Here is a 16,080-nt window from a genome sequence, read left to right as displayed (position 1 = left end):
TTGTCTTTAAAAGCACAGCAGAGTAGCAGTAATTTACAGAAGCTTGTTACTCAGATTAGATTAGATAAACTTCATTAATCCCAAAGGAAATTTTAAACACCAGCCGCTCATGTACCCATAAACCTTGCATACATTATAAATAGAGTTCTATTTAAATCAGCTAATTTTTAATGCATTAAGTCTGATGTCGGATTAAGGCCATTTATATGTGAATTATGTGTAAAATAAGAGAAATAAACAGTTATAAGAAATTTTTTAAGTAATTTATTGACATTACTTTAACTTTTTTCTTACAAATTGGGGGAAAAAAAAGGTAAGCTGAGTGAAAAATAAAACATGCACATACAGTAAATTAGAAGAAAACATCAAACATTAAGTAAACTTTAGAGGTAACACACAGCTGGAATCGACTCGTTCATGTTATGTTTGGATCAACTTGCTTTTAAAAGGAAGGGATAAAATAAAATCAATGTTGGTCCACATGAATGCATCTGTATTTCATACATTCCCACATAAAAAACAGTGTGAAAATACAAATAAGTTAGATGCACAACAATACGAATGCCCATCATTCAGGTAGCACAGAAATTCAAGTGACAGCAGGTTTTTAAAAAGGTCACCAGGATGAGAGCGAACATCTGAATGCAACACGTTTGTTCAGTCTTCACCTGTACGCACTTTAGGAAATCCTCATTCTTCTCAGCAAACATCTGCATTTTTAAATCACTATTATTCATCTTTAATTCTGGTTGAATTATGACAACACTTGAATGAAAATAAGTCTACGATGTCACCCTGACAAGATGATTTATCTACAGCGTAGTGTAAATCCTACAGTTATGAGTGTTTTATGCAACATTCACATGAGAAAACACCAACTTAATACTGATTTCTGAAATATTTAATTTAAAATAAAAGCACATTTTGTAGCGTGGCAGCCTGTATCCTGCTACAACTTCCCAGTAACTGTTTTAAAGTATGCTTAAACCATGTGGTATCACGTGAAGCTGGAGGAAAAACAAACAATTTTGGCCTGTAATGTGAGGCGATCAAATCACAGGATACGTTGGCAGTAACAACACATTTCTGTGTGCAATTAAATGATGAGGACCCTCAAGAAACAACAAGCAGCACGATCCATATACACCAATCGAGTGAGCAAACAGTAGGTGGATGATGTCAAGAGATTTTAAAATGTACCATGACTGGGATCAGCTTTCATGACGAGTGTATGTATTCCGAATCAGATGTGTCAGCATCTGATACATCTATTCATGAGGTAATATTTCCTTAAACATGTTACAGTATGAGCTGTAGCTAGTAAAGCACTTAAAAGTATCTTTAACCTTTCCTGTTGTAGACAAACAAAACACACTAGTCAAGCAGGTCTGTTTTGCAGAGTGGATCATAAATACTGCAATCTTCACTATAAAAATACAGAAGCAGCTCATTTGAGTTCACATTTCTTCTGTTGGAAAATACAAAAACATGAAACTGCTAAAAGCTGAGTGGTAATTGCATTTGCTCTCAGTAAGAGTCTGTTTTTAACAGACTGGCAAAGTTGAAGTTGTAGGTGTTTTTTTGTTTTTTTTATCTGTGTCCATGGTCGGGGTAGAGGATGGCTCCTCGTGGCAGCAGATCAGGAAGCTGTGGAGAGAAAAACTGGGTGACACACTCGACCCTCTTAAGAAGTCGGTATAAATTTAAACAAATCACGTCAGCAGATTGTCAAAATTTCACTAAAACATCATCAAAACACTTCAACAAAATAACCACCATTGAAGTTTGACTATTTGAGACATTTTCTTTTTTTACGGGAGTTAACTCATTAGTGAATTTAATTGTTTAACTTCGGGGGCTCACCTTCCATTTCCAGTTCAGGAGCTGTTTTGTAGATCAACTGGGTGTGGTAGAGTTCAAAACACGGCACAGGACAGAGACTGGGCTCTCCTGAACACGTCTTACAGTAATACAAAGTCTTTCTTTTTGTTGTCCCACAATCTTTCACTTCAGACTGATTTTCTTCCTCCCTCTCCTCAGTGATGGAAGTTACACCCTCCTCCTCCTCCCCTTGTTTTTTTACTCTCCCTTCTGACTCATCGGCCTCCTCCAAAGTTGCACCCTCCTTCTCCTCCTCATCTCCTTGATTTTTTACTCTCCCTTCTGGCTCATCACCCTCCTCCAGCTTCTGTTTCTTCCTCTCTGCCTCCTCCTCCTCCACCCTCTTCCTCTTGTGCTGTGAGCAGACCTTGCAGTCAGAGTCCGTCTCCCTCTTGCCCAGGAAATGGCGCCCGGTTAGCCGCGCCGGTAAGCTGTTACCCAGCTGAGCTTCCTCCTGAGGTTGCGGTGACCGCGCCGGTGATGTGGATGGTAGGTCGGTCTGTGAGGAGCTATCTAGCAGAGCTGGTGCAATAGTTAAAACAACTAATTGTCAACAACTAGTAATTAAATTAAACCCCTTACATATGAATAAAAAATATGTTTGCTTTCATAAAGTATCAGCTAAAGAGAAAGAAAACCTGACTGCACTATTTGGGGATATAAGTGCTAATTTTCATCATTAACATGAAAATATTTCCCTCATTGTCATTAACATCCCATTAGAAAACAAAAATAAACAAATACAACTCAAAATTATATCCACAAACCAGCAAGGTTTTTTTAAATATAACATTTGTAATTCTATAGGGTGCAATATGAAGCAAGAACGCCTCAGCAAGCCGGAAGCGACACAAAGGTGGATGTCTTTTAACTTGGCCCAATCGCCATGGTAACAAAGGTGCAAAACACATAACCTGCTCTGAAAAGCTTCACAATCATTTAATATCCAAGATAGCCCAAATGAGACAGAATCAACATTTAAAAGTCATCTTGCAGAATTATTAAATCTGTTCATCCACTCTGCATTAAAACTCAACTGAAAGCGCTTTACGCTCAGTGAACGTCAGTTCGTCAATTTAAGCATCACCTCGAAAGTCATTCAATGAATTTACCAAAAGTTTTAACTTAATTTTATCATACCACAATAACGTCTTTTCAGAAAGGATTAACCTGTTGCCACGCTGCACCTTGGAGCTGTGAGGCTGAATGTCCTCGCTGAACTAAGCAAGCCTCATGGCCTTTTGCTGCACATCCATGTCGATACTGGATCTTACACAAATTAGAGAATTACTCTATAACGTAAAATTATTCAATCATTATGATTAATTTAATTGTGTATCATCTGAGACTGACTATAAAACAGACATAAAACTTTCAGTCTTCATTGTTGCTTTGAAATTGTTCCCACCTGGCCCTTTAGATGCCTTCAACCTGTCCTTCTAATCACAGATCTATCAGGTTATCAGCACATTGTGTAAGAATAGGAATGACAGGAGGGCGAGTTCATAACCAGCATCGTAGCATCCGTTTTCTCTAATTCAAGGTGTTTGGTTTTGTTGTGCTAGCTAACACAAAGAAAGTGCAGCTCTGTTGAACTTGCTTCATGGTACACCCCAATCACTGAAGCTTAACAACAGCCTCAGAGTCAAACCTAAACCTCCATAGCTGTTTGGTTTGATCAGCTAGAAGAACATTTAAACTAATGCCAGATAAAGTATGCAATAAAACCTCCTAAAAAACTTAAGGTGTTTTATATCCACCTTGTGTTTGCACTTCTTGTATTTGATAGTTAGAAAGGTGAAGTTAACAAGCCAAACTTGTTTGAGGGATTCTTGTAGTTACCTCCAGATTCAGTGGAAGGTGTGGGCAGCTGGCACCAGCTTTCTTGGTCCATTGTGAAGGGTCGACACAGAACTGACTTGTTCTTCATCTGACGGCGACGGGGTCCAGGTACCCGCATGGCATCGGTCTGAGTACTGGCCTGGGCATGAACAAAAACATCAAGCAGTCACAATCACTGAAAAATATCTCAATTCTAGGCTGATTCTTAATCATAAACATGCTGTGGACCGCGGTTTCTCACATCAGACAATGAGCCTGCAGAAATAAATGAAATGAGTGGACTGAAACAGGTTAAACAGTGATTTCTTTTCATTTAGAGACCGTTAGGACATCACATGTCTGTCATACCTAGTTTAAGTTACAAAAATCTTTAAAAAATCTCACTGCACTTTAATAAAAAAATAAAAAAAAAAACCTTGTTCTTTCAAATATGACACCAGTACCATGAAGGTGCATCAGTCTGTGTAAATGATGCATGAAAAGTTTTGATATAAAAAAACATATGAGCTGCAAGTCATGTGGAGATGCACCACTCTAAGTGTAAAAAGGTCTAACACTGAGACAAACACACACAGACACACAGGCAGAATACATACATGGTCGAGGTTCTTGCCGTCTACATTGGAAGTCGGGAGCGCTCCTATAAAAGACGAATAAAAACAGCAACACAGCTGTGACCAATGAAACAATTAAAACTGGGAGAATTTCATGGCAACATTGGCTGACTGAAACTGGTGTTGTGGTATTTGTACCTTGACCCGGAAGAGCAAAATAAGGACAAAAACACAGCAACGAAAAACACAAGCTTTCAAAAAACAGCAGAAACCATTGTGACATTCAAATAAAACAGGATAATACAGAATTTTAAAAGAAAAAAAAGTTTAATGAAGCACAAACACATTAAACAAAATGAAAATTCACAAAGATTAACATTTAAAAAGACACAACAACAAACAAAGCACGATTTAAAAAAAAAAAAGAAAACTGCTTAAAAAATACCACTGCAGACACTCCAGAAAATAAAAAAAACAAGAAACATAATTTAAAAAGACATTTCAACAGTTTTTTCAAAAAACAAATCATTTTTCAATCAAAAAAAAAATGCTTGTGATTTAGAATAAAAAACACTGAAAGATAACACAACAGGAAAAAATAGACAAAGGTCTACTTGTATGAGCTAGGTTTTATAAAAAGCAACTTTTTCTAAATTACTGTCATGTTTTCAGTTTGTCATAATATTTTGACCAGTGGAATTGTGTCTGCACTTCAGGGCTAAATATAGAGGTAAAAACAAAAAGTGCACTTTTTATGGAAAAAAACTGGGAATTTAACAACAAAAAAACACAACAGCAGCAAACTAATTTGTTTTTTTTCCCTGACATGAGCAGTGAAGGAGCGTTTTGAAAATAAGAACTCTTGCCTGTGTGTGAATTTACCAGTTAGAGTAGAGTCCGCTGAAACACTGGGCTGAGTGGCCGAACCGTTAGCGAGCGAGACGACGTCAGCTATGACAGGATTCATCTTTGAGGAGTGGTGGGGTTGTGTTGGAGCTGCAGCGAGAGGGAAACAAGGGGTCACACTTGACTTTCTACTATCCAGTTTGGACTTTATATAATGCATGCTCTACATGCTACTGAGCAGAAAGTAAAGCCATTTTAGATTTACAGTTTTAAGAAAAAAATTTACCACATGGTGCTTGTGGAGCAGTGCCAGTACCATTGCTGGTGTTTTGGCTCATCTCAAAATGAAGGGAGCAATATTGCAGCAGGCAGGGTATATTACAGAAGTTACGAACTGAACCCAAACACTGCAACTTCTCATTCATGTAGCCCTGTTTCCTACAGCTGTCACACCGACTCATCTACACAGGACGGAAGGGAAGAGACAGACACAAGATGAAACAAAGGATCACAACAAAACCTCAATTTGTTTACCAATTACACCAAGTACAGAGCAGTGGGACTTCCATCTTCTTACCCCGTAGTAGAGCACTGTGTACTGGGACATGCAGTGAGGTTTACAGAACTCCTCAATTTTGCCTCCATAGTGGCTACACAGCATCTTCGAAGCTAAGCCAGAGCAGTAGGTGCAGGGAAGCCAGCAGTGGTCTTTGTTACGTGAAGTCATGTCGTGTATGAAAAGCGTCTTACAGTCTGGAGCACAAGGAGAGCATGGTGTTACTCAGAAGTACAACAGCTCTATACGCACCGATTACTAGACATCAACCTTTAAAACGCCAAGCCATTTTTGGTCAGCCTGTTTGTTTAATGTAAAAATACATGAAGAAGCTCAACCCTTTTAGGCACAGTCAACATTCAGACATTAATGAGGGCCTCAGCTGTTAGATGATGAGGCTAAAATGATGTAAAATTAGTTTATATATAGATATAGCACCATAAAGACTACCCAAAAAAGCTAAACTGAATTTATTACTAACAGTACTTTTTGGAAATAACACATAACATTAACCAAGCCTTTTGCCATCTGCACATCATACTTAGCTTTCAGGAGAAAAAATATTGGCATTGAAACCAAAAGACACCAGAAACTATTTACATATTTCCACTTTCTCCTCCAGATGTTATTGTTTTTTTTTTTTGCCATTTCCAATTACTTATGGTACTATTTACCTACTATCCTCATAAAACCAACTCCAATAGTGGTGCCAAAAACATCATCTTGGCTTTATTCCAGTCAGATGATCATTATTTTTGTCCTTTTCAGACAGACATAGAATTTAGAGCTCTATAGCATTTCTTTTTCACAACTTCTGTGTTTCTGCCAACATCTGAGCCACTGCTGAATTTCTGGAGGAGACTTGAGCCCAATCAATTAAGATGATGTCACACAGATGAGGTCTAGGCTATCTTGAACTTACTTTCACTACAGAAGAGCAGGTCCTGTTGGTTGTAGTTGATAGTTTCATAATGTAGCTTCTCTTGCTTACAGTATTCACATAATGCAAGAATGTTTTTCTGCTTTTTATACTGTTCAGAACACATCTTAGTGCAGAACATAGAAATGCGGCCCTGTAAAGAAAACGTACATATTTATAAATAAAATCTGCATTAATATGCATATGCAGGCAACACGATGTTGAGTGAGTGTCTGAGATGTGACCCGTGTTTCTTGCCTGGTGACTGAATAGCAGCGGCTTAGTGCTGAACTGTTTGCAGCACTGATGGCAGATCAGCTTGGGAGTGTCACTGGGCCCAGCATCTGCTGGTTTCAGGGGCTGATCTGGGGTTGATGTAGCTTGGGCTTGTCCTGGCACAGCAGGGGAGGACATGGCTGAGTGGGGAGGCACTAGTGGGGGCACTGAGGTATGACTGGGATGATGCCCTTGGTACGGCACTGAAGATGGGTAATCCTGAGGAATGGGAGGGACTGAGCTGGCTCCAGCAGAGGGCCCCGGCTTTGGAGCATCTCTGCTGGAGGGGTCCCTGAGAGAGGAGTTTCCATTGGTCAGCTCTGGCTGAGAGGGGTGATCAGACTTCTGCAACACCATGATAGGAAAATACTTAAAACAGATGCAAATACTTCCTTTAAATATTTAAAATGCTACAAGTACTTTACCCTGTAAGTAGTGACACAAGCGTAGGAGCAGAAGTTTCGTATGGTGCCGTCAACCATAGCCAGATGATACTGAGGAACAGCTGTAACTTTGCACAGGGAACAGGGGAATGGTGTACCTATAAAAACAGGAACATTACAAGTTAACTAAGACTGTTTGGTGCCAGCTAATAATAACAATTTAATGTGTGTTTCTGAGGTTGGCTGTACCAGTGAGATTATGCTGAGGTGGCCGACTCAGTTCCACACAAGTAGATGAACAGTAAAGCTGAACTTTCCCCCTCTGGTCTCGTTCCATGATAGTGGAAGATACTAATGATATCTTGCGACAGTTGGCACATTCAGTCGTTTTTCTGCAGGTCTGCAACAAATTGTTCTAGCTTGTTAAACAAGAGACTTTCAGATATAATTTCTGGGTACTGAAAGTTAAAACAAATCTTTAAATGTCATAATGTCTTGTATCATACCTGTTTGTAGGTGGCAACACAGGTAGGACTACAAAAGTTGAGCTGAGATCTGTCAACTGAGAGTGTCTGACAGGAACCTGAGTTGCTATTACAGTAAAGTCCGCAGCCTTCACAGCAGTTCATAGCTAGCTGACGTAGCTTGCGCCAGGTTACAAAACAAGCATCACTACAGAGTTTATGCAAGCGGCCCTGGTGGTTGACCTCATGCTCAATCTGCTGTAGAAATCACAACCAAACATAAAAAACAAAGACAAAAGAGGTGAGTTGAAGGGAAACAAACCTGGCAAACTGACCAGGACTGAACATTCACACTAGTGTAGTTGACATTTAGCAGCTGTTGCTAACAGTAGCACTCTGTGTTATGCTGCAGATCAACAATAGGACTGTAAAAGTGGTAGTTGATTTTATTTGTTGGTTGCCAGCTATATCTAAAATCTGAGGCAAGTTTTAGAAGGATGAGAAATTTGAAAAAGGTAAACAAACAATTCACACACACACACACACTGTTTTCCATTAATCGCTTAGCAACTGAACGAGCTGGTGTCGTGTGAATCATCCTCTTGGTGCTATGCTGCAGCATTTTCAGAGAGAAATTTGACAAAGTTTTGTTTTGTCACTTTAACAAATTGAATAAAAAAAAAAAAAGAAAAGAAAAATCTGTGAGCATGATCATCTGATTTGACTGCTGTTTTTTGTTCTCATGATAAAATTACCAAAAAGTGAAAAATGTATAGAAAGAAATTAATAAAATGAAATAGTTCTCCAACTGCTTCCTGTCAATTTCTGCACAAGGCTGTTATTGACCCATTGACTTGAATCAGGTGTGTTGCTGTAAGGCAGGGATGCCCCGCTCCGGTCCTCGAGGGCCACAATCCTGCAGGTTTTCGATGTGTCCCTGCTCCAAAACCATCTGACTCAAATTAATGAGTATTTGTGCAAAACTTAATTGGTTGTTGGATCCATTTCATTTGAGTCAGGTGTGTTGAAGCAGGAAACATTGAAAACCTGCAGACAGCGGCCCTCAAGGATCGACTTCGGACACCCCTGCTGTAAGGTAATATCAAAAAACCTGCAGGATTAGCCCCTGAGTACTGGAGTTGATGATCCCTGATTTTAACAGAATACAAGGCTAAGGTGGGATAAAACATTGGTTCCCAAACTTTTTGAGCTGCCACCATCTGCCATATTTGAATTGTAATAACTTTGTTTCTGGACACCCAATGATAAGAAAAAAATTAAATAAATAAAAAAATTCTAGATGTAAGGCTTGAAAACGATCAAAATCTTCATAAATTAAGAGAATAAAATGGTTTTGGTGAATTTAGTTCACCACTTTAACAGCACCTATATGCCCATAATGAGCTGCTCTTGCCAAGGTATAGCCAAATTTAGATTGCTTTTTTATGACATGAGTAATAACTTTGTTGGGTATAAATTAGTGCATTAATGTGTTAATTTTACAGATAAATTTCTTTGCATTGATTTGTTAATTTTGACAGCCCTAATAAAAATCCCAAATGTATTTGATACACGTAGACTATATTTTCTTACAATGATCTGGTGACCCACTGAAATCATCTTGGGAAAAGCTAAGCTTAAGAGAAGCCTTATTCCAGAAACATAACTCAATTACATGGCCAGCAAACTGAATGAAAATCCTTTAAGAGTGGTGATTCTCATGGTACTTTATGTGTAAGCTGAATGATGTAAATATTAGGCATATTTGTTAATGCTTGTTTGGCATTAAAATTTCAACTTTATTAGTCTCTCACCTTGTTTGTGACTTTGCAGACACTACAAACGGGCTTATCAGGCTGACGCTCCACCGGTTTCTCCGGTGGTTTCTCTGGCTTCCTTTCCAGTCTTTTATCAGGAACCTTTTCAACTTTCCTCTTGTGTCTGAAGACGGACAGACAGAACTGTCCACAAAAGTGCATGATGGTGTTGTCATCTGCAGGGATTGTGACCATATCTCGGGGCTGCATGATTTCCCTGCAAAGACATAAACGCAAACAATAGATGACAACACCAATGTGATTATGTGATTCACCAAATGTGTAGTACATCTGAGTATCAGATGTACTGAGTGTTCAGTACATCTTTATCTTACAGCTGCAAGTTAAAGCTGTTCTGCAATACATGCTGAGCCCTCATCTGTTAGCTGCACAGGCGATTGAAATTTTTGTTTCCCGCTCTGGTAAAAAGGTTAAGTTATAATTATGATTTGTTTGTAAAGGATAACTGCTCAAAATGTTACATTTCTGCAGTTACAGAGTTAAGAGTTCATCCATGTGACATGGGTGCTGTTTCCTGTGTTACAGTCATAGCTTTATGGTTATCTAAACTTGAAAAGGGATTTCTCAAAAAATATGAATTTGCATTAGAGCTGAATGATTAATTGTTTCAAAGCTGGAGCGTTCACATCTTTCCAAATCAACTCGCTTCAGACGTAATTCCTGTCTTGTGTGACAGTCATTTGGCGTGACCAAACGTCTTCAGGCACGAAATAGAAAAAAGACGTCTGGCTAGGATTTTCATTTTATCTCAGTTTCAAATACGTTGCGCTTCAACACCTTAACAAGACGAGGTGGGCTACATGTTTAAATTAAACATCGTGTGATAGCTACACTCAGCTGTGAAGCTGCATTTTCAAACCTCACTGCAGAAAACAGTTATATTTATGGTATGACTTCACAGTGGAGTGAAGCTGTCACATGATGTTTAAATGCACAAGAAAGACGACGGGAATTTCAGCTGTGGACGCTGCAAGTTTGAAATAAAAATGAACTGCTCTCCTTTGTGATTCGCAGCGTTTTAAATTGTGATACAGATTTAGATCCATGGATTCTGTATTTCCTTGTGTTTGGGAAAAATCTTTGCCATGGGACTAACTGAGTGAGAATGCTGAAAAGGTGACAATATGTACAGTAAAGTAAAAGTGCTAGTATTTGCAACCATGAGGCTCTAGTTGTTGTTACAAGTATCTGACTGCAGTGTGGAAAGTGGAACCCTGAAATATACATGTTAATGAAAAGATCACCTGTTGCACTGGAAACAGGCTCGGTTCTTGGTGGCTGGAGGAAGGTGGCCTGTCAGACAGACTGTGGAGCAGAAAAGCTGCGTTGACCCTTTTCTTTGGAAAGCTGTTTGGCCTTTCAGTAGAACCTAGGCCACACACACAAAAGAATCTTTTTACATTTAAGTGTCCCAAGTCTAAAAATAAAACTACATAATTTTTCATGGCTAACAGCAGAACAGGCAGCAAATATTTGGGTGGCTCTTACTGTTAAAGCTGGGTAAATAAAATCTGACATCATAATTAAATTGACTTGTGTTACCATTACCTTAGAGCAACCACTGCAGCGAACACTACCAGGAACTGGGGGTTGTGGTGGACGTTGTGGTATTGTTGACAGAACAGGGATTGAAGGTGGGAGTGGAGCTGGGGGTCTGAGAGGAAGAGAAGCCATGGCCTGCAGGACAGTCCCTCTGCCAGGGAAAAAAATGGCAGTCGGAGTTGGCGCTGGAATAGCTGGGGGCACTTTAGGGGATAAAAGGAGACAATAACACCTCAGCTGAGTTTGTATATTATATTACTGATGTACATTTATTCTCTGCTCCCTGTTTCAGAGAGAGTAGTTTTACTCCACAGGAAGATGAAAACTGAAAACACTGAGAAGACTTCTGTTCTGGCAGTTCATGTATATGTAGATAAAATGATTATTCTGTGATGGTTTGGGAATCTACAGGGTTTTTATACAGTATACTCAGATTTATCTCCCAATCAGAAAAAAGAATCATTCTCCTTTGGCCCCATTAGCCTGTTAAAAGATGTTAAAAACTGGATGGCGCATTATTTTTTAAAACTAAATGGAGAAAACAGAGGCATTGCTTGTTTTTGTGACCACTCCCGTACTGACCTTGGCTTCATTGCCCAGAATCTGAAATGCTCTGTCAAAAACCTTGGGGTAGTTTTGACAATAATTAAAGTCTTGGCTTGAAAAAGTATGTTGTTAAAAATTTTTTTTTTTTTTTTTTGAGACATCTTGCCAAGATCAAGCCATTTCTTTAATGATTTTCAGAGCACCATGCATGCTTTTATTTTTTCTCGCTTAGATTATTGTAACTCTCTTTATAAAAAGGTATGAACAAGTATTACCTTAACTGCCTCCATTTGGTCCAAAATTCAGCAGCTCGTCTTTCAACAGGCACATGTAAATTTGAGCACATCACCCCAGTCCTTGCTTCTTTACACTGGCCCCCCATCAAGTTAAGGATTTTTGTTGTTAATTTTTAAATCACTTCATGGTTTGGTCTATCGTTTATGCCATTACACTCCACTTAGAACCTTACGGTCCTCTGGCCAAAGACTCCTGGTGGTCCCCAAGTATAGGCTGAGCCAACAGGGAGGTCGTTCCTTTGTGGTTTTTGTCCCCAGACTCTCGAACGACCTCCCCCCTCATATCAGGGCTGCTCCTAACCTGGACATCTATAAAAGTTTGCTACAGGCGCACTTTTACTCTTTAGCCTGTTTCCTGATGTGCATTAGTTGACTTTGGTTTATGTTTTCATTTCCATTCATATATTTCTTTACATTGTGTGCGTGCCTTTGTGTGTGTGTGTGTTTTTTTTGTGCAGCATGCTGGCCAACTGTTTGGCAATGCATTTATTTACATCCAAAGCTCAGATGAGTACTCGGTACTTGTGGTTGTGCATTTCGTATTGTCTTTCTGTGTCCGTTTTTGGTGTTCATCTGTTTTGTGTTTGTACAAAGTATGGCCGCTCCTACTTTACTGCAAAACAAATATCCCTTCAGGTACCAACAAAGTTACCTCAACCTTATGTGCAATAAGACTTAAACATATAACTAATTCTGTTCCCAAAAGGCCCCATTCCTGCAACACAACAAAACCAATGCATGTCAAACTAGTCAAATAAATGAACTCACGGGAAGGAGACGTGAAGGTGTTCCCTCCTCCTACAGAGTAAACAGAGCTGATCCTTAGCTCTTCCTGTAATAACAAAAAGAAAACAGTGTTATAACGTTAATTTTAGCTTCTTCCTCCTTCTAAAGAAATCCTTGTGTGCTGTAATGAAAAATATTTATATCACAATATAAACTTTCAGCAGCTTCATCATAAAATATCATTACGTTTTAGCTGAGCTGTGTGAAAACCACAAATCCTCAAGAAATATTGAAGCAGAGGTGTTTCCTCTCTTCATACGTACCTCCTGTTGCTCCAGCTCCTCTTTGATCTGCCTGATGGAGCTCTGAGGAAGCAAAGCGGCATCATAGCCTTCATCAATGGGCTCGTCTTTGATATTGACAGCAGGAGGCGTTGGGGGACTACTGTCCTCAATTGGAGCAGTCTCTGATGCCTGAAATAAATAAGTCTTAAATACCTGAAGCCAAAATGCTGCTAATTCACTGTCTGTTAAGTCCTTACTTCTCCTTGTTGACTGTCTTCAGTCTCTTCTGTCTGGTTCAGGACACCATCGTCTGATGCATGGACAAAAAGAAGGACAATTTTACACAGACACAAACTGCACAGTGATGTGGTTGGTAGCACAGCAGCAGGGTTCCTAGTTTGACTCTTTGCTCCAGTTATTTATTACCACCAAAAGAGATGGGAAAAGGGAGCACAATTATGCAGATGTTATGATCACTGACTGTGCAGAAGGATGGACACAGTTATCTTAATGTTTGTTGACAACCTTTCAAAGCCTCAAAGTTTTCCTTCCGGAGGCCACTGGCCATAGCTATATCTCAAAAGCAACGATGTACTGAATTGTGCATCATTTCAAACTTTTATATAAACTGCTGATTTATATAAAAATACAACAACAATCCAGAGAAAAACAATTAGTTTTAAACTAATTTTCAAACATTTTCTTTAACCAGACTATAAAAATGTTTAGTTTAGATAAAATGATAGGGATTTAATATTTAGAATTTAGTTTCTTGAATGCTGAAAATGACAAGATGTTAGTTTTCCCAACAGAACATTACATAGTAGGAAGACAATTAGTGTTATTCACATTATCTGTTAGACGTTTCAGTGCTTTATTTGACAGATGTAGATCTAAACAGGTCAGATATCTGCAGCTGGCCACGTCCATCAATAGTTGATTTTTGAGCAATTCTGATTTTTAACTGCTACCTCCACGGTAAATAATAAAGCTGTACAACATAAGACAAAGCATGCATTAACGGAAGCAGAAAAACTTTGCGCTGCCTGTTCGGTCTTATTTGTCCTTTCCAACCGTTACGTTATCGCTGCTGTCGGGCAAAAACCTCCTATGTCCAAAATTCGTGATTTTTGTTTTCCTTTATAAATCAGTACTATTGGTCACCCTTTATGTCTGTCTGTTGTTTTACAAATATTTATCCAACGATATATGATTAAAACATAATACAAAGTTTGAGGACATTTTGTCCAGTTATTACAAGACCATACAGTTTTTTTCATTTTTTGAATAATGACAGTTATGGAAATAGAAGGTTTGCGCCCGACAGCAGCGTTATGTATTATGGAACTGAACTTGTAGCTCAAGAGACAGTTAAGTGGCACCACACCGCGTCATGTTTAGTGCATGAGTTGGCAGTCCTGCAGCCAAATTCACTGCCACCTTGTTGTTTTTTTCACTTAAAGACTACAAAGTAGGTGTTAGATCAAATCAAGGACAGTAATGTGCTCCAGGTCTAGTGATGAGGGATTCTGGCTGGCACTAAATGTTTGGAAAAACTGCAACTAGCTTCACGTAGGTCCTGTAACTCACTAGCTTGGTATGGAGTAAAACCAATATAATATTACTTCTTTTCATTACTGCATTTGCTGGCAACATGTAATAAACATGTAAACAGTAGGGAGTTTCTTTTGTTAAATGTAGGTTATGTTATATAAATCATTGAAAACAGGATAAAATGTCTATGCAAATGTTTGTTTTTATGCATGTGCAGGCACTGTCCAAAAACTCCAGCTTGTGGACAAAACATAGAAACACCTGCAAGCTCAAGAGAGGAATCAATGAAAAATCAATGCTGACCAAATTTTTATATTTTTAAATGGCAATATCAAAAAAATTATTTTGCAAGCTTAGAGTTATAAAAGAGAAAAGACGGGGGAAAGCTAGTCTTGTTTTTGATGAAACAGGATTATGTGCAATATACTGAATAGTCTTTTCTGGGGAAAAAAAAGGTTCAATTACAAGTTCTTAAAGCTTTCAGCTGCTGATGAACAAAGCCGAAGAGCTACACTGTACCTTGCAACAGATGATGACTGATCACAGATGCTTAAAGAGGCTTTAGGTCCACACTCTGATAGAGGTCATTCTAAGGAAGACTAGTCTCAGATTTTGTCTTCTGTATAGCTTCAATTTCTCCCAAACACTGAATCGTGACGTTCTATAATGACTCGGTAGTATCTAGCCAACATTGGTTAAATCAAAATGTCAGTATTACTTATTTTTCTCACTGTAGTGCACTAATCAGTGACATCCCTGCTGATTGCTGGGATGTCACTGATTAGACAAGCAAAATAGCAATAATGACCAATCTTGTTCTCTTTTTTTATTATTAAAAATAATCCATACGTAGTTTTACCTCTGCTGTCATCAGGTGTATTATCCTGTGAGGAATGGGAGGTATTGGCAGACCCGCCACTCCCTTCCTTGTCTTGCTCTTCCTCCTCCTCTTCTCCAGGCTTGCGAGCAAAGGGATCACCTCGGGATGCATTGTTCTCCTGTCCAAGTTGGCTTATTTTAGCATGGGCCTTACCAACATCAACATCCTCCAGAGAGCCCATTGGCAGGGCAAAGTGCCAGTCTTCATCATCCTCTTCCTGTCCATATGAAGGAAGACCATCTAGTGCATCATCAAACGCTGCCCCTCCACTTCCTCCACCACCTCCTTGACTGGCTCCCAAATTAAACCCAGAGTGTTGCTTAGAGGATGAAGAAGAAAGGGGAGCGACGCTTGACTCTCCCACACCCTCATCCACCTTTTCTTCTCTTCTGCTGCAGTTGCTATCTTCTTCTACTGGTTGGTTTTCACCTTGTGCTGAAGTTTCATCTAATCCCTTTGCGTCATTCTGACCACCGCTCTTTGAGGAGGCAACGGAGCCCCTGGAGGAGTCAGCAAAGTCCCCCAGCCCCATCACTTCATCGAATACTCTGGACATGTGCTCCTCGTGCTGCCAAGAAAGAAAAGTTTGTTAAAAATGCGTCAATAAAAAACTTCAATGCATCTTAACATGTCTCAATTTCTAAAAGTTTAAAGAAAAACATTTTTTTATTTAATCTTTACTCTTGAATAAAA

The 16,080-nt window shown here is 39.1% G+C and overlaps 1 protein-coding gene across 4 annotated transcripts in view; it reads right to left on the bottom strand.

Moving 5' to 3' along the window:
* The window catches only part of LOC121631798 (zinc finger MYM-type protein 4-like), a 28,269-nt gene that overhangs the window by 9,510 nt on the left and 2,679 nt on the right, over positions 1-16,080 (bottom strand). For 3 of the 4 annotated variants that reach the window (XM_041972869.1, XM_041972867.1, XM_041972870.1), the window contains 17 exons: positions 15,367-15,955; positions 13,211-13,263; positions 12,993-13,142; positions 12,712-12,775; positions 11,108-11,304; positions 10,804-10,928; positions 9,536-9,755; positions 7,764-7,979; positions 7,507-7,657; positions 7,300-7,415; positions 6,857-7,219; positions 6,602-6,752; positions 5,701-5,876; positions 5,410-5,584; positions 5,160-5,273; positions 4,320-4,363; positions 3,724-3,862 (listed from right to left, as the gene is read on the bottom strand). In XM_041972869.1, the coding sequence (XP_041828803.1) occupies positions 3,724-3,862; positions 4,320-4,363; positions 5,160-5,273; positions 5,410-5,584; positions 5,701-5,876; positions 6,602-6,752; positions 6,857-7,219; positions 7,300-7,415; positions 7,507-7,657; positions 7,764-7,979; positions 9,536-9,755; positions 10,804-10,928; positions 11,108-11,304; positions 12,712-12,775; positions 12,993-13,142; positions 13,211-13,263; positions 15,367-15,955 (3,043 nt within the window). The remainder of the gene's footprint in view (positions 1-3,723; positions 3,863-4,319; positions 4,364-5,159; positions 5,274-5,409; positions 5,585-5,700; positions 5,877-6,601; positions 6,753-6,856; positions 7,220-7,299; positions 7,416-7,506; positions 7,658-7,763; positions 7,980-9,535; positions 9,756-10,803; positions 10,929-11,107; positions 11,305-12,711; positions 12,776-12,992; positions 13,143-13,210; positions 13,264-15,366; positions 15,956-16,080) is intronic. The other variant, XM_041972868.1, reaches the window with a different exon arrangement.

The sequence above is a fragment of the Melanotaenia boesemani genome, chromosome 20 (genome assembly GCF_017639745.1).
Source record: "Melanotaenia boesemani isolate fMelBoe1 chromosome 20, fMelBoe1.pri, whole genome shotgun sequence".
Taxonomy (NCBI): domain Eukaryota; kingdom Metazoa; phylum Chordata; class Actinopteri; order Atheriniformes; family Melanotaeniidae; genus Melanotaenia; species Melanotaenia boesemani.
The sequence above is the reverse complement of the archived record's forward strand: the minus strand, read 5'-3'. Positions and strand labels throughout refer to the sequence as shown.